At 42.5% G+C, this 17,386-nt stretch overlaps 1 protein-coding gene across 1 annotated transcript in view; it reads left to right on the top strand.

The window, feature by feature from the left end:
- Positions 1-17,386, top strand: part of LOC132830507 (sperm-associated antigen 5-like) — a 49,546-nt gene that overhangs the window by 7,528 nt on the left and 24,632 nt on the right. The window contains exons 5-10 of the mRNA XM_060848269.1: positions 4,280-4,414; positions 7,815-7,908; positions 8,183-8,330; positions 8,445-8,507; positions 12,942-13,104; positions 16,732-16,844. Coding sequence (XP_060704252.1) covers positions 4,280-4,414; positions 7,815-7,908; positions 8,183-8,330; positions 8,445-8,507; positions 12,942-13,104; positions 16,732-16,844 — 716 coding nt within the window. The remainder of the gene's footprint in view (positions 1-4,279; positions 4,415-7,814; positions 7,909-8,182; positions 8,331-8,444; positions 8,508-12,941; positions 13,105-16,731; positions 16,845-17,386) is intronic.

Raw genomic sequence — 17,386 nt, 5'->3', positions numbered from 1 at the left:
TTCTGTAGGTTTCTGCAGGATATTTTGCAGGTGGTACACACTGCTTCTGCCAAGTGCCCTGACAAAAAGAATGAATGTTTAAGGTAGTGAGAAGTGGGCAGACAGTCAGTGCAGGACTGAGGGTGTTGAAATTAATGCACGCAGTTTATGAAACAAGGTAAATGATCTTTGACTGCAGGTATGATGTTGTGGGTGTCACAGAGATGTTACTGCAAAGGGATCAGGGCTGGGAACTAAATATCCAAAGATATGTGTCCTATCAAAAATACCAGTCGATGGGCAGAGGGGGCAGTGTTGCCTAGTCAGTCAGGAATGAAATTTAATTGATAACAAGAAATTGTAGATTTGGAAGGAGTGGAATCTGTGCAGTTCGAGTTGAAGAACCGCACAGGATATGAGACAGACTGATGGGAGTTATGTTCAGGTCTCCCAGCAATAGTCAGGAGACTGAAAAGGCATGCATGAAAGACACTTACAATAATTATTTCAGACTTCAATGTGCAGGTGGACTGGGAAAATTAGGTTGGTAGCGATACCAAAGAGAGGAATTCATGGAATGTCTACGAAATGTTTTATTTGGGAGTAGCTTGTGGCAGAGCGCACTAATGGACAGGTTTTCTGGATTCAATGGCATGTAATGAAGCAGACTTTGATTAGGGAGCATAAGGTGAAGGAGCCCTTGGGACAGCAACCATAAACTGATAGAATTCACCCTGCAGTTCCAGAGGGAGGAGCTGGAATCCGATGTAACAGTATTACAGTTGAGTAAAGGTAACTACAAAGACGTGAGGGAAGAGCTGGCCAGAGTTGATTGGAAGGGAAAATGGTAGAACAGCAATGGCAGGTATTTCTTGGGGAAATTTGGGAAGTATAGCAGCACTCCATCCTCAGGAAGAAGAAACATACTAAAGTGAGGATGAGCAACTGTGATGGATGAAGGAAGTCAGGGACAGTGTTAAAGCAAAAGAGAAAGCCAGCAATGTGGTGAAGGTTAGTGGGAAGCCAGAGGATTGGGAACCTTGAAAACAGCATAGCATATCAAAAAAAGCAATAAGGGGAGAGAAGATGCAATGTGAGGGTAAGCTAGCTTGTAATGTAACAGACATCTGCAATAGTTTTCAAATATTTAAAAGGTAAGAGACAGACAAGGATGGAAACTGGACGGCTGGAACTGAACCAAGAAATGGTGGAGGAACTGAGTAGGTACTTTACATCAGTTTCACAGTGAAAGACACCTGCAGCATAGCAGGATTTCAAGAGAGTCAAGGGCAGAGGTGAGTGCAGTGGCCATCACAAGGGAGAAGGTGCTGGGGAAGCCGAACAGTCTGAAGGTGGATAAATCACTTGGATTAGATAGACTGCACCTGAGGGATCTGAAGATGATGGTTAAGGAGATTATGGAGGCACTGGAGTCAGGGAAGGTCCCAGAATACTAATGATGAATGCAACACTTCTGGTTAAGAAAGGAGGGGGCAGAAGACTGGAAACTATAGGCTGGTTAGCCTGACCTCAGTTGTTGGTGAGATTTTAGAGGAGAAAGTGAGGACTGCAGATGCTGGAGATCAGAGCTGAAAATGTGTTGCTGGAAAGGCGCAGCAGGTCAGGCAGCATCCAAGGAGCAGGAGAATCGACGTTTTGGGCATAAGCCCTTCCTGAAGAAGGGCTCATGCCCGAAACGTCGATTCTCCTGCTCCTCAAGTGAGATTTTAGAGTCCATCATGAAGGAAGAGATTGTGGAGTACTTGGAGGTGCTTTATCAAGGAAAGATCATATCTGATAAATCTGTTAGAATCTTTTAAGGAGGTAATGAGCAAGTTAGACAAAGGAAAGCGAGTGGACATGATCTATTTGGATTTCTGGAAGGCCTTTGACAAGGTACTGTACAGGTGGCTGCTAAATAAGATAAGAGCCCATGCTGTTATGGGCAAGGTACTGGCATGGATAAAAGAGTGGCTGTCTGGCAGAAGGTAGACAGTGCAGATCCAGGGGTCTTTTTTAGGATGGCAGTCAATGACTAGTGACATTCTGCAGAACTGAGTTGTGAGCACAACTATTTGTGTTGTACATTAACGGACAAAGAAGCTGAGGGCATTGTTGCAGATGACCAAGATGGGCGGTGGGACCGATAATGTTGAACAGAAGGGAAGCCTGTAGAGTTCTTGGACATGATGGTGAGTGGACAGTAGTGTGAGAGAGTGTGAAGTTATGCACTTTGTAGGAAGCATAGACGCATGGACTATTCCCAAAATGATGAAAGCTTTTGGAAACATGAAGCACAAAGGGACCTGGGAGTCCAATTCAGGATTCTCTTCAGATTAGCACGTAGGTTTAGTTGACAGTTAGGAAGGTCAATGCAATGTTAGCTTTCATTTGAGAAGGTTAGAATACAACAGCAGAAGTGTACTGCTGAAGCTGCATAAGGCTCTGGGCGACCCGCATTGGAATATGATGAGGAGTTTTGGACTCTATAGTCTAAGGAAGGATGTGTTGGCATTGGAGGGGATCCAGAGGAGGATTACCAAAATGATCATGGTGATAAAGACTGGTCATTTGAGGATTTTGGGTCTGTACTTGGAGTTTAAAAGGATGAAGGAGACATGGTTGAAATTTACAGAAAACTGAATGGCCTGGATTGAATGGACGTGGAGCAAATGCTTCCACATTGTCAGGGGACAGTGATTAGATTCTCTTGCCGAAGATGGCCATTGGCATTAATGTTGGATCAGTTCACGACTGATTGTTGTCCTGATCAACCTACAAGCAGGCACAGACTCTCCAAATAGTTGGTAGTGGAACTGAAGTCTGGACAATTATCAGTAAACATCCCCTTTCCTGCACTGGTGATGGAGAAAAGGTCCATCTCCATCAGCTGTTATCTCCCCCCGCCACCATCACCACCAAACCACAGAAAATGGAATAACTTCCTCTTGGGCCATAACCAGGGCAACTCTCAATAGCCTATTGAGGACTGTTATTGGGTGCAGTGCAACCAATTTTCCATCTGACTTAGAGTCGTAGAGACGTACAGCACAGAAACAGACCCTTCGGTCCAACCTGTCCATGCCGCCCAGATATCCCAACCCAATCTAATCCCACCTGCCAGCACCCAGCCCATATCCCTCCTATTCATATACCCATCCAAATGCCTTTTAAATGTTGTAATTGTACCAGCCTCGGCCACTTCCTCTGGTACCTTCTTCCGTAGATGCACCCTCTGCTTGAAAAGTTGCCCTTTAGGTTCCTTTTAAATCTTTACCTCCCCCAAACGTAAACCTATGTTCTCTAGTTTTGGATCCAGGTAAAAGACCTTGGCCCTCCTGATTTTATAAACCTCTATAAGGTCACCCCTCAGCCTCCGATACTCCAGGGAAAACAGCCCCAGCCTGTTCAGCCTCTCCCTATAGCTCAAACCCTCCAACCCTGGCATCATCCTTGTAAATCTTTTCTGAACTTTTCAGGTTTCATCACATCCTTTCTATAGCAGGGAGATCAGAATTGCATGCAGTATTCCAAAAGTGGCCTCACTAATCTCTTGTACAGCCACTACATAACCTCCCAACTCCCATACTTGATGTGCTGACCAGCAAATGCAAGTGTGCCGAATGCTGCCTTCACCACCCGACTTACCTGGGACTCCACTTTCAAGGCACCCCTAGGTCTCTTTGTTCAGCAACACTCCCCAAGACCTCATCGTGAACTGTATAAGGCTTGCCCTGCAGTAAAAAAAATTCCTAAAGCATTAAGAAAGCAGGTTTGCATTCCCTCACCAGTTGCTGTATGATGATGCTTTTTACCAGTAAGTTAGAGAGTTTGTGATTTATAAGCCAGGCAATCCTGGCCTCCTGCAAGTGAGTGTAAACTACCTGGAAAAGGATGAGACCAACAAACAATACGTTCTGATGAGCCAAAACGAAGAATTTTGTCAGGGGCCACTGAACTGTCTTCTCAGTAATTTCTTTCCTGCAGCCATAACACCGATGTTTTATTGTGTCTGTCTGATGTGGATGTGGAGGGGAGGGTAAAGGTGCTTACAGTTTAAACCAGTAGAGTTGTATGTTGACATTTCATAGGTATTTACCTGCAGCTAATAAACAGTAATTCTTGTTAAATACAGCAGCTGTTCCATACTTTCTGTTAACTTGGGTTTAAAAAGTCTGGTAAGTTGGGAAGATTTGCAAAAATGGATAAAATCTTTAGCTTTTGTGACAAGTCTGGGACTTTGTGATTTGAAATTGCCATTGTGGTGTTTGGTTCTGAATGTGGCCGTGTGTCTGCACAGCTGAAAGGTGCCAGGGATCTTGCCCGCCAGAGTACTATCCAGCTCCAAGCAATGACTCGGGTAACAGCGAAGGCCCTGGAGGAGAAAACAGTGCTAAAGAAAACGGCAGATGAAGCTGAATGGAAGATGGTTAATGTAAGTACTTGTCTGTTCTGATGATTTCTCTGTCAACTGTCATTCTGCATTATAACTGGAGTGAGTTAAGCCAGTATTGTTGGTTCAATGAAAATTACAGATTGACCTTGGATGTTTGTGGTGGAAACACATACAGTAGCACCTCAACTTAGGAACTTAATCCGTTCCGGGACCCAGGTCACGAACTGAAAAGTTCGCAGACTGAATCAATTTTTCCCATTGTTCGGATAGCGTAAGAATGTTTGGACGTAGCAATGAATGCTGTTCACAGTGCACGCGCCAATGACGAACTGAATGAGATCACGCGGGGCATGAGAGCTTTTGCATTCAACAAGCGCGTAGCAAAGCAGAACATGAAACCACGTGGTCGCACACGGGCTTTTTGTGTTCGTACCTTCGTTCGTACCTTGAATTTCGTACGTACGTTGAAGCAAAATTTTACATACAATCCTGTTCGTAAACCGATTTGTTCGTGAATGGGGTTGTTTGTATGTCGAGGCGCTACTGTACTAATTTTACTGTAACTGTTTTCAAAATAAAACCAAATGGGCCATTCAGCCCATTGTGTCTCTTCTGGCTCGCTGAAGGAGCAATTCACTTGGTACCGTTTCCCCACCTTAAACCCACAGACCTACACATTGTTCCTTTTCAATTCCATCTTGAAAGCCTCCATTGAAACTGCCTCGGCAATGTTCTCAGACAATGCTTTTCAGAACCTACCCACATGCTGCATGAAAATAGTTTTTTCTCCCCTTGTGTGAACAATGGTTCTTTTGCCACTCGCCTTCAGGCTAGGCCCTCTGTTTCTCAACACTTCCATCAATAAGAACAGCTTCTCCCTGTCTACTATCCATCCCCCCTTGTGATTCTGAAACCTTTGTCAAATCTTCTGTTGATTTTCTCTCCTCCAAGGAGAGCAGTCCCAATTCTCCAACCATCTCCTCAACCCTGAAAGTATTCTCTCAAATCTTTTCATTGTTCTCTATAAAAACTCAACATCCCTAAAATGTGGTGCCAGGATTTGTAAGGAGTACTCCAACTTTTTATGTTAGTTCAATATAACTAACTTGCTTTTGTAGTCACTTATTAAAACTGTCCACGGGACATGGACATTGCTCGCAAGGCCAGCATTTATCATCCTTCCCTAATTGCCCAGTAAACTGTTTAGAATTAGTATGTTGCTTTATGTCTGGAGATTAGATATGGAAATTTCCTTCTCTAAAGGATATTAGTGAAACTGATGGATTTTTGCAACAATCTACAGTAGCTAGCTTTTTATTCCAGATTTTATTGAAATCATGTTTCACCACATGTCATAGTGGGATTCAAATCCACATCCTCAAACCATTAACATGGGAGTCCAGTGACATTACTTTCCTCTGTGCACTTTATTAATAATGCCTAGGATACTGTATGCTTAGCCAGTTTCTCAATTGACCCTTCAATAACGTATCTGGGGTACAACTCTAGAGAGGGTACATAATCAGAGTTAGGGGCAAGGAGGGCTTTTTCAGAATGGCAGCCTGTAGCTGTGGGGATCAGTCCTGAGGCTGCAATGATTTACAACATAATTTAATGACTGCAATGAGGGAATTGAAAGTACTATAGCCAATGTTGTGGATGACCCAAAAATAGGTGGGAAGGCAAACAGTGAGGATGACAGAAAGTTTGCAGAAGGATATAGACAGTTTGAGTGGGCAAAAGCTTGGCAGGTGGAATACCATGTGGGAAAATAAGATTGTATATCTTGGCATGAAGAATGGAGAAGCTGAAAATTATTTAAATGGAGAAAGACTCCTGAATGCTATAGAACAGAGATTCTTGTCCATGAACCACAAAGCCAGCATCCAGGTTCAGTCGGTAACAGGGAAGGCTTTGTTTGAAAGGGAATGCGCTATAAAGTACAGGTGTTTTGCTAAAACTGGACAAAGCATTAATCAAACTAAAGCTAAAATCACGTCAATGGTTTATGGCTCCTTATCTAAGGAAACATATACCGGCAATGAAGACAATCCAGAGAAGGTTTACTTGGCTGATCCCAGGAATGGAGGAACTGTCTTTGGGAGAAGTTGAGTAATTTTGGCCTGTTCTCATTGGAATTTAGAATGAAAGGCGACCTTACTGAAACATACAAAATTTCTGTGGAGCTTGACAGGGTAAATGCAGAGAAAGGTGGATCCCCTCGTGGAAGAATCTCGGATCAGAGAGCATAATCTCTGAATAAGGGATCACCATCACAAGACAGATGGAAAGTAGATTTCTTGAGGCTAGTGAATCTAGGGACTTTACCATAGATGGCTGTGAAGCTGGGTCACTACGTATATTCAGGGCTGAGACAGACAGATTTTTAATCTGTAAGGGAATTAAGGTAATGGGGGGTAAAGGCAGGAAATTGGAGTTGAGGATTATCAGATTAGCCACGATTCCATTGAATGGCAGAGAAGACAAGATGGGCTGAATGGCTTGCTTCAGCCCCAGTTTGTTAGCCTTTGTGTTGTTTCTCCATGTTCTTGCTATCACATGAAGTAATTTTTAATCTTTATTTATGTTAAATTATATCTGCCACTAGTCTGCCCATTCCACAAATTTATTTGTTTAAAGTTCCACACTGTTCTCCCCACAGTTTACAATACTTACAAGTATTGTATCACCAAATTTTGAAATTGTACCCAATGTCTAAGTCATTAATATCTGTGAGGAAGAGCAAGGGCCCTGACACTGATCCAGACATGCTCCACTATAAACCTTATTCAACCCTAAAACAAGCATTTATTAACTTTGTTCATGTCACTCAACTAAACTTATATCTACATTCCCTCCTATCTTTCATTTTCTAAAATTGCTCACAATCTGCAGCACAATATCAAATGTATCTGGAAATTTCACTTATGCTTCACCAATCCTTTCAATTACTCCATTAAAAAAAGCCTCGCAAGTTAAACAATCGTCTCCCTTAACCTCTGCTGGTTATCCTTAACAGTCATTTGGCCAAATATGGATTAGTTAATTTTCTGTCAAATAATTGTTTCTGGGTGTTTTCCCACTACCAAGGTTAAACTACATTTGCTGGGTGTGACTTTATACTTCTGTTTAATTAGGATTTACTATTTGTAATTCTCCAGTCTACACCTGAGTACAAGGACATGTAATTGATTATATTTTTGTAATATACTGCTGGGATTCTTCTGTGAAGCAGCCTCTGCTCCAGCAACACAGGTCTCCTGTCGTTTGTGGGTTTTTACGTTGGGGATACAGTTTCAGGAATAAACCCATAGAAATGTAGAATTTCCCCACGTGGGATGTCATAGCCAATGCCATTGCCCATTGTCTTTTGTTTAATACCCTGGCTTGTATTTAAATGTACACTGTGTGTAAATAAATAAATATGTTTGTGGCCCAGATGCAACAGGAACTGGAACAAACTGCTTACGAGCTCCATGGTGCCCTGGACAAAGTCAAACGGATGGAATGTGAGAATCTGCAGCTGAAATCTGGTAAGTTTGTAGGTAGTAGCAAATCTCACTCTTGGCCCATGGTTTGAGTACAGTACTGAAGGGCTGCTGCACTGTTCCTGGGCTTTTTTCTTTTCATATGCTTTCTTGGTGAACGTAGAGGATTCCACAATATTATTTCACAGAAGAGCAGCAGGTCTAGACACTCTTTAATAGTGCTAAGCATCAACTCATCTGCCCCATTCTCACTCCCGAACATGGAAGACGCAATCTGCTGCAAACTACAGAGTAGTTAACCTTTTGATATCTGTTCCAGGGCTGGAAATCTTGACCAGTCAGCTAGCCAAAGTGGAGGAAGAACGCGACAAGCTGATGAAGGACAACAGTAAATACTTTGTGGAACTGGCAACAACTGAGGCAGCACTGAAACTTTCTGAGGCAGCACTGGTTGAGAGAGCAGAAAAGTGAGTCAGTTTTGCCTCTAAGGTGCAATTATGTGTTTGCTTTTGTGGTTGGATTGTGTGTCATTAAATACTCCTGGTTGTAACGATGAATATGTACTTCTCACCTTGCCCTAGGTTGCAGACCTGTGAAGCACAGAACAAGGAGCTGTCAGATACTCTAACGGCGAATGTAAAAAGGTAATAATGTGCAGAAAGGTTACTGTATTTACCAACATGAGTCCCTGTACCTTAATGACTCTCTGAGAAGCTCTCGCAGACTCGTGTATGACATTGACCGAACAGACCATTGTTGAAAGCTGCTGTTGAAATATTGGACCTTATATTGCAGCATCCTCATGATGTTGGGGCAGAAGCTACTTGTATTACATTCTAGATGAATCCTATCTGGAGCAGTTCAGTCCTGGACACTGCATCTTTGGAAGAATAGGTTTGTCTTGCAGGAGGTACAGTGTAGATTTGCACCGGAGGTAGGTGGTGGAATAAGGGGATATAGAAACATAGAAGAAGGCCATTTGGCCCATCAAGCCTAGTCTGATATTCAACATAATGATAGCTGATCCTGTATTTCACCATCCTATTCCACTCCCTGCCCATGCACCTTCACAGCTTTATGGTGAATGGAAACCCATTTACCTTTTTTCTTAAATTCAGTGACTATCTCCATAGCCTTCTGTGGTAGCGAATCCAAAGGTTCACCATTCTTTGAGTAAATATGTTTCTCTCTGTCTTGTCAGAAATGCTTTACCACACACCCTGATACCATGGTCCCTTGTTCCGAATCTTCCAACTAGGGGAAATATCATCTTTGTATCCAGCCTGTCCAAGCCTGCCAGCATTGTCTATGTTTCGATGAGATCCTCTCCTCCTTCTAAATTCCAATGAATACAGGCCCAGGCAACTCAATCTCTTCACCTCCGATAAACTTGCCACGCCAGGAGTCATTCCCTCAATGTTAAATCTATCCTTTCCTGAGTAAGGAGACCGGAACTGCACACACTACTCCAGCTGTGCTCTCACCAAGTTTCTCTCCAGCTGCAGTAAGACTTGCTTGATCCAGTGCTCAAACTCTCTGCAATGAAGGCCACTATACCATTTGCCTTCCTAACTGTTGCTGTACCTATATGCTTGCTTTCAGTAACCATTGTACACTGATACCCTGGTCCCTTTGTACATCAGCCTTTCCAGTCTATCAGCATTTAAATAATCCTCTGCCATTCTGACTTCTTTCCTAATAAACCAGCTGACTTCAGTTTTGTCCACATTTAGACCGTCCTTGTCCACCCACTCAACTTGTCTAAGTTTTTTGAAAGCCTCTGTCTTCACTACTCATGTTTCTATGTAGTTTCTTGTCATCAGCAAACATGGGACTATTGCACTCTATTCTCTCACCTAATTCATTGATGTACTGTGTGACTAACTGGTGCCTAAGCACTAATCCTTCTGTTACCCCATTTGTCACCCTCTTCCACGCTGAAAACAATGCATTTATTCCTGCTCAGTTCTATCTGCTAACCAGTCCACAATCCATGTCAGCGCATTGCTACCAATTTCATGTACTTTAATTTTTGCACAGTAACCTCTTATGAGCCTTCAGAACCTTTCTGAAAATCCAAATACACCATAATTATGCATTCTTCCTCATCTATTCTGCAAATTATATCCTCAGAAAATTCAAGTAGGTTTGTTAAACACAGTTTTCCTTTCAAGTACTCTTTGTATAATATGGGTATTTTTAAGTGTCCTCTTATTATATTATTTAGAATAGACTCTAGCATTTGACCGATAATCGATGTTAGGCTAACTAGTCTGTAATCATTCTTTTTATCCATTTTTTTTTTAAAAAGAGGGGTTACATTAACCACCCTTCAAACTGCCAGGACTCTTCCAGATTCTAAAGACTTTTGAATGATATATAGTGTATTCACTATTTCCATAGCCACCTCCTTTTATTACCCTGGGAGTTTATCAGCTTTCAGGCCCATTAAGTTCTCCAGCAATTTTTTTACTAATATTAATTTCCTTCAGTTCCTCCTTCCCAAAAGACCCGTGCTTCTCAAATATTTCTGGGGGAATTTTGTCTGTAAAGACAGAACAAAAGTCATTGTTTAATTGCTGTGCCATTTCCTTATTCTCCATTATCAGTTTTTCTGTTTCAGACTGTGTAACGGGCCAATTATTATATTCTCATCTTGACTAATCTTCATAATTTTACTGACTTACAGAAAGTCTTACAGCCAGCTGTTATGTTCCTTGCATATTTATTTTCATAACCTGTTTTTCCCTCTTAACTACACTCTTGTTTCTCCTTTGTTGAATTCTAAGCTGCTTTCAATCTTCTGGCTTGCTACTTTGCTGAGTGACTTTATACAGCTTTTATGTGACACTCTTCCACCCCACCCTTCTTCAGCATATATATCACCTTTTCCGAACTATTATCTGTTCTGATGACTCGGTTAACTTTGCTTTCTCTGCACAAATGCTGCCAGACCTGCTGAGTTTCTCCATCAATTTCTGTTTTTGTTTATGTGACTCCTCTTGGGATCTAACGGCATTCTTGTTTTCTTTTGTTAACCATAGAAGGTCTACTTTTCGTGTTCTTTTGCCCATGGAATGTATAACTGCTGCAATGCAAGTTTGTTTCTCAGATTGTTTATTCACTGGCATGCCTTTTAATGAAGTTATCCAATCTATTGCTCAACAAATCCCTCAAACCTTTGAAGTTTCATTTGTTTAAATTTAGGATCCCAGTTTGGGATTGGACTGTTTCACTTACTATTCGAAGATCTATATTTCTACCATGTTATGGCCTTTTTTTTGTTAAAGGACCTTGTTAAAGATTATTAACTAACCCTTTCTCATGACTCAAAATGAAATTTAGGATGAATTTGTCCTGAATTGGTTCCTCAATGTATTGGTTTAAAAATCTATCTTGTACACCCTCCAGGAACTCAACTGCCACAATATTATTGCTGATGTAGCTTGTCTTGTCTATATATACATTAACATCAGCTGTGTTTACTGTAGCACATATTGCAGTTATCTCTTTCCTTTTTACTGCCATCCCCGACTTCACCACAACTGTTTGGAGGGCTGTAGCCAATTCCCATTAATTTTTATGGCCCTTGTTGCTCCTTCACTTCACCTAGGCTAATTCCACATCTAGATTTCCTGACCAATATCCTTTCTCACTGTTGCATTGATTTCATTTTCACTAACAATGCCACCCACCATCTTTACCATTTTTTGCCTGTCCTTCTGAAAGATTGAATATCCTTGGTTGTCCAGTTCCCATCCTTGGTCACCCTATGTCAGTATAGCTGCATGTGTTTGTTGTGTTGAATTGCCGACCATTTTGTGACTAATTCCATGCATTCAGACATTGTGCCTCCAAACATCTCATTTTGTGATTTTTCATTTTACATTTTTTTTGTACTCCAGACCTATTTGCTGCTAGCCTTTGTTTATTTCCACCTTCTACTTTTGCTTTCTATTTTTCTCTATCACTTCCATCCTTGTTTCTCTTTTTTTTCAGCCAGCTCAGGTTTCTGTCCCAGTGTCACTCTGGTTTAAACCCTCTCCATGTACTAATGACTGTCCCTCCAATGCTATTAGCCCTGGTTCTGCTAGGGTACAACCCATCCAGCTTGTACAAGTCTCATCTTCCCCAGAATTGTTTCCAATGTCCCAAGAATCTTAATCCTTTCTTTCTGCACCATTTTATTGAATAGAATCATAGAATCCCTACAGTGTGGAAGGAGACCATTTGGCCCACAGAGTCCATAGTGCTGTCCAAAGTGCTTCCCACTGATTTCCACACCCCTCCCCCAACCCTATCTCTGTAACCCTGCACTTCCCATGGCCAATCCACCTGACCTGCATATCTTTGGACGGTACTGTTGAAGAAACATCAATTTTGTCTACTGTTCTGTTTCTGATTTCGTTAGCACTTTGCATTGTGAATAATCCTCAAATTAGTGCCTTTTGACGTCTGTTTTCATTTATTTCCTAGCTTCCTACATTGTGTTTGCAGGACTTCATTCCCCTCTCTACTTTTGATACTGGCATGGACCATGATCTCTGGCTGTATTCCCTGTCCACTCAGACTTTCCTCCAGTTGCTCAGGGACCAGGGAAGCAAGACACCATTCTAGTTTTACGTCTGCAGCTGCAGAAACATCAATTTGTTTCTCCCTAGAACCGAATCCCCTGTCAGTATTGCTCTCGCATCTCAACCCCTCTCATGCAGCTGAGCTTTTCCTGGAGATGCAGACTTTGCTGTCTCTGCATTCCCCAGAGAAGCCATTTTCCCTGGCTGTATCCTAAACAGAATATCTGTTAGAGTAAGAGATGGCCCTTTAATTGACATGGGATATTTAGGATAGTATTAGGAAGACTTTATTCCTGTAAAGGGCAAAAAAGAGTGGAAATCTAGAACTTTGTTTACCTCAAAAGCTTAGATTATAGGTCCATCGAACAGTTCAAAATTGGAATTGATATTTTTAAAATGTGGAATAAAGAGCAGGCTCTATACTTTAGCCACATTTTGTTTAATTGTATGTATTTTTAAAAATTGTTTTGTCTTTTTAATTGGCATGTTATGTTTTTCCCTCAGTCTGGAAGAAGCTATAGATAAACTAAAGCAGCAGAAGGAAGCTTTAGAGCTGTCTGAGGCTGAGGTCGCCCGCTTAACTAAGGCTCTGGCACTTAAAGATGAGGAGCTACAAGAACTGTCCGATACCCGAGCCGAGGCTGCATTGATAGCAGACTATAACAAGGTAAGTGAGAAACAACCAAAGCATGATGGACGGTGGTGGATTGTATGGGAAGGCAGCTGTACAATTCAATTTTATTAAATCCCAACACTAGTGTGACATTTGTGGTGCAGTAGGCTAGGCGGTGAGATTTGGTCATGCTTGAACCCTCTGTGTACCTATAGGAACAGTGGCCAGGCACTTAGTTAGACACTCCTAGCTGGACCACGGTGTCTCTCCTGAAGGATGTGAAGATATTTCACTATAACTGGTTCAATTGTAAAGCTGGCTTTTAGAGGGAGGAAGTGTTGTTGACCATCAGAGCATCGAGTGCTATGGGATTTTGGGGAGATGGTGAAAGCTCAGCTATGGTTCAGAGGTCCTGAACATTCCAGAGTTCGAATGGATGTGGAGCTGTTAACGCAACAGGTGGGTGGTCCTGTTATGGATGCTGAGAGCAGTATTTGAATGGAAATAGAACAAGGGATTGAATCTGACTACATTGCTCTGGTGGCTGGTATGAACTCAGTTGGCAGAATGGCCTCTCCTTCTGTGCAAATGACACAATGAAGAGCTTTCTTCCTATCCCCTTCTCACCCCCGCGCCTGTCATGTGTAATACCAGTTTTATACCTGAGCACCTCTCCCTATGATTCCTTATTTAGACCCTGCAGCTTCCATGACCTCTTTCTCTTGATTTCCATTCTCTTCAGCTCTCTTGTGTCTGCTTTTAAATTATACATTTTATCTGACTAAAATTACAAAAGATTGCAAAACCTCAGTAGGGGCTGCTGGCATTTAATCTGTCTGTAACTGGGTTTGCATTTTCACATCCTCTCCTATACCCATACTCTTCAAGGTGGGCTCCTGTCATTTTTAGCCTGACCTACTTCTGGCCTGTACTCTAGAGCGATGGCCTGAATCTCAGGAGCTTCTCCCAGGAAATTGGGTTATGCTCCAATTATTGGCACAGATGAGCTTTTAGGAATACATGGCTTCTTTAAACATCACTGGTTAAATCTAATTCAAAATGAAAGAGTCTAACTGGTTCATGACATGGGGACAGCACGGTGGCTCAGAGGTTAACACTGCTGTCTCACAGCACCAAGGGACCCAGGTTCGATTCCAGCCTCGGGCATCTGTCTGTGTGGGGTTTGCACATTCTCTCCGTGTCTGCATGGGTTTCCTCCAGGTGCTCCGGTTTCCTCCCACAGTCCAAAGATGTGCAGGTCAGGTGAATTGGCCATGTTAAATTGCCCATAGTGTTAGGTACATTAGTCAGAGGAAAATGTGTCTGGGTGGGTTCCTTTTCAGAGGTTCGGTGTAGACTTGTTGGGCTGAAGGGCCTGTTTCCACACTGTAGGGAATCTAATCTAATGAAACCTGGAGTGGAGGCAATTAATGCTTTGCGCATAACGTACTGTCCACCTTTTTAAAATCTGCATCTTTAATAGACTTGGCTTTGTTCTGTCTATATTGAACCCTATCTTGAACAAATTGGATTTGTTGCTGTGATGTGTACATTCTTTACCCTGTGCTAGGTGCTGCTGTTTGAGTTGTCCAGTCTTCCAAGAGTCCTAATATCCTGGCTCCCATGGTGCATCGAATTTATCCAGTTGCTTTTTTTGTTTCAGTCCCTCTGTTGTTGTCTTTCAGTCTCTCATTGTGACCTCCTCCGGCCTCCAAACACTCTGTGACATCTGATCTCTCAACTGATTTGCTGCATAATTGCATGTTCTTCCTTAATTGTGATACCATCTTCTGATCCAACATCACACCCTAGAACCCTCTTTCTCTGTTTTTGTATATCTTTGACTTACTTTGTCTTCTCCATTTACACTCTCCTGCATTCTCCTTTCAAAAGTTTCAGAAAACCTAATGTTAACTCTGCTGGTCACTTTCTAGGAGAAAGTCAGGTCTGCAGATGCTGAAAATGTGTTGCTGGAAAAGCGCAGCAGGTCAGGTAGCATCCAAGGAGCAGGAGATTCAACGTTTCGGGCATAAGCCCTTCTTCAGGAATCATTCCTGAAGAAGGGCTTATGCCCGAAACATCAAATCTCCTGTTCCTTGGTCACTTTCTAGCCTCCTCTCTCATCCTTTGGGTAAACAGCTTTGGAACCTGTGGCTGTATTGAAGATGACGTGAAATTATATTCAGACCTTTTAAAATAATTCGCTAATTGAAATGTTTTGTAAGTTGAGAAATTTTGAGAATAGAGAGAAAAATTATTTCCTTTGGCAGAAGAGTCAAAACCAGTGGTAACAGATGAGTGACAGGAGATGAGAATGCTACTGGGAAGTTTTTGGAATCTGGATAGGTAATGAATATAAGACAGTTCTGGGACTAAACGCAAGCATCTCTTTCAAAGCAACAACACAGGCCAAATGGTCTCCTGTAATCTGTGATTTCTGTGGATGTCAGAGCCATTCTTTGTGTAGATAGGCCTCAGCCCAGAGTGTCTGTCTTGTCTTGTTCGCTGAGTCTGTGAAACCAGGATCTCAGCACCACTGTTACCACCAGGAGTTTGCACGCTGTGATCTCACATTCCTGATTCCTTGTGTGTTGGTCAGCCATATAGGAAAGGATGCAAGTTTGTTCCCTAGTCTGTACTGAGTCAGCTAGAGTAGCAGCAAAGGGGGTTATGAGGAGATTGTCCTGATTAATATAACGCTTTTTATTAGTTCATGGAATTGACTGGCTAGACCAGCATTTATTGCCCATCTCTTACTGACATTTGACATAGTGATGATGATGATGATGAGGCACGTTCTCGAAACACTGTAGTGCATGTAATGTACGTTAGAGGGTGGTCCAAGATTTTGACCCAATGCAGTGAAGGAACGGCATTACAGTTCTAAGTGAGGCTGGTGAGTGACTGGGACAGGAGCTTACAGATGGTGGTGTTCCCATCTGTTGCCCTTGTCCATGTAGGTGATAATGGATGTGGATTTTGAAGGTGTATTGGTGAGTTGCTGCAATGGATCTTGGTAGATGGGACTTGCTGCTTTCACAGTACATCAATGGTGGAGAAAGTGAATGTTGAAGGTGGTGAATGGGCTGTCAGTTGAGTGGGTGCATTTGTCCTGGGTTTATGAATGTTGTTGGAGCTGCACCCATCCTGGCAATTGGGGAGTATTCCTCCATATTTCTGACATGTGGACTGACTTTGGGATTTGTGAGTAAGGATGAGCAGGGACTCGATACTCCAGCTCACTGGGTGAACAGGTGGATATCTTGAGAATCGACTTGTAGAAGAGGTTGATTCCCTTGGATCTAAATTGGGATCAAAGTGATCTCTTAGATTAGGTCTGGTTACTTGGGAAAATTTTTTTTTCATTTGTAGCCCACCCATCAAACCCCCACCACCTCCCCAAAGACTTTGTAATTGTCTATCCCCAGGAATAGTTTTGTCTTGCCTATCCTGGAAGAATTCGTTTGCCTTGGATTGGGGAGGTCAACAGTAAGGTGCTGCTTAACGTAACGTGACTGTATGAGACAGGCTAGTTGGAGCAGAAAGACTGTCACTTTTATAAGTTGGTGCAACACAACACTGCGTGGCTTGGACCATGGAATAACTGGGCTTGCTACTAAGGGAGATTTCTTGCAAATGTAAACCCTTTGAATATCTTTTTGTTCTGTTCACTTGAACCAGTTTATGGAGCAGGAGCTGAAGGTGTCCCGTGAGCATTTGCTGGAGATGGAAGGGCAGCTCAGTGAACACGTCCGCCTCCTGCATGATCGCAACCTGCAGTGTGAGGAGCTGCGGTGAGTGCGCTAGCGAGCAGACTCCCTGACCCTACCCTTTCCCAGAACAATGTTTGAGTGTTCCTGTGCATGGAGTCAGAGAGAACTGTAGTCATCCAACTACGGCACAGGGTTCAATGGATAGAATTGATTAGTGACCTCTGGTGTTCCACAGTAAGGTTGTAAACAAATGTCTGCATAAATTACATTGGAGCTGACTGTGGAAAACCTATCTAGGGTCTCACTGAGGAGGCTTCTGTTTGTGTGTTTTGATTTGGTTTAAAGGTAAGGAAGGATTGGGCAAAGAAGTGGCAGGTGGAGTACAACATGGGAAGGTGTTGGTACTTTGGTCGGAAGAATAGAGGCTGGACTGTTTTCTAAATGGGGAGAAAGTTCAGAAATCTGAAGTGCAGAGAGACTTGGGAGTTCTAGTCCAGGATTCCCTCAAGGTAACCTTGCAGGGTGAGTCAGTAGTTAGGAAGGCAAATGTAATGATGGCAGTTATTTTGAGAGGATTTGAATATAAAAGCAGGGATGTATGTCTGAGGCTGGATAAGGCTCTG

The sequence above is a fragment of the Hemiscyllium ocellatum genome, chromosome 31, assembly GCF_020745735.1.
Source record: "Hemiscyllium ocellatum isolate sHemOce1 chromosome 31, sHemOce1.pat.X.cur, whole genome shotgun sequence".
Classification (NCBI taxonomy): domain Eukaryota; kingdom Metazoa; phylum Chordata; class Chondrichthyes; order Orectolobiformes; family Hemiscylliidae; genus Hemiscyllium; species Hemiscyllium ocellatum.
Note: the sequence above shows the minus strand (reverse complement) of the source record. Positions and strands in the feature narration are given on the sequence as shown.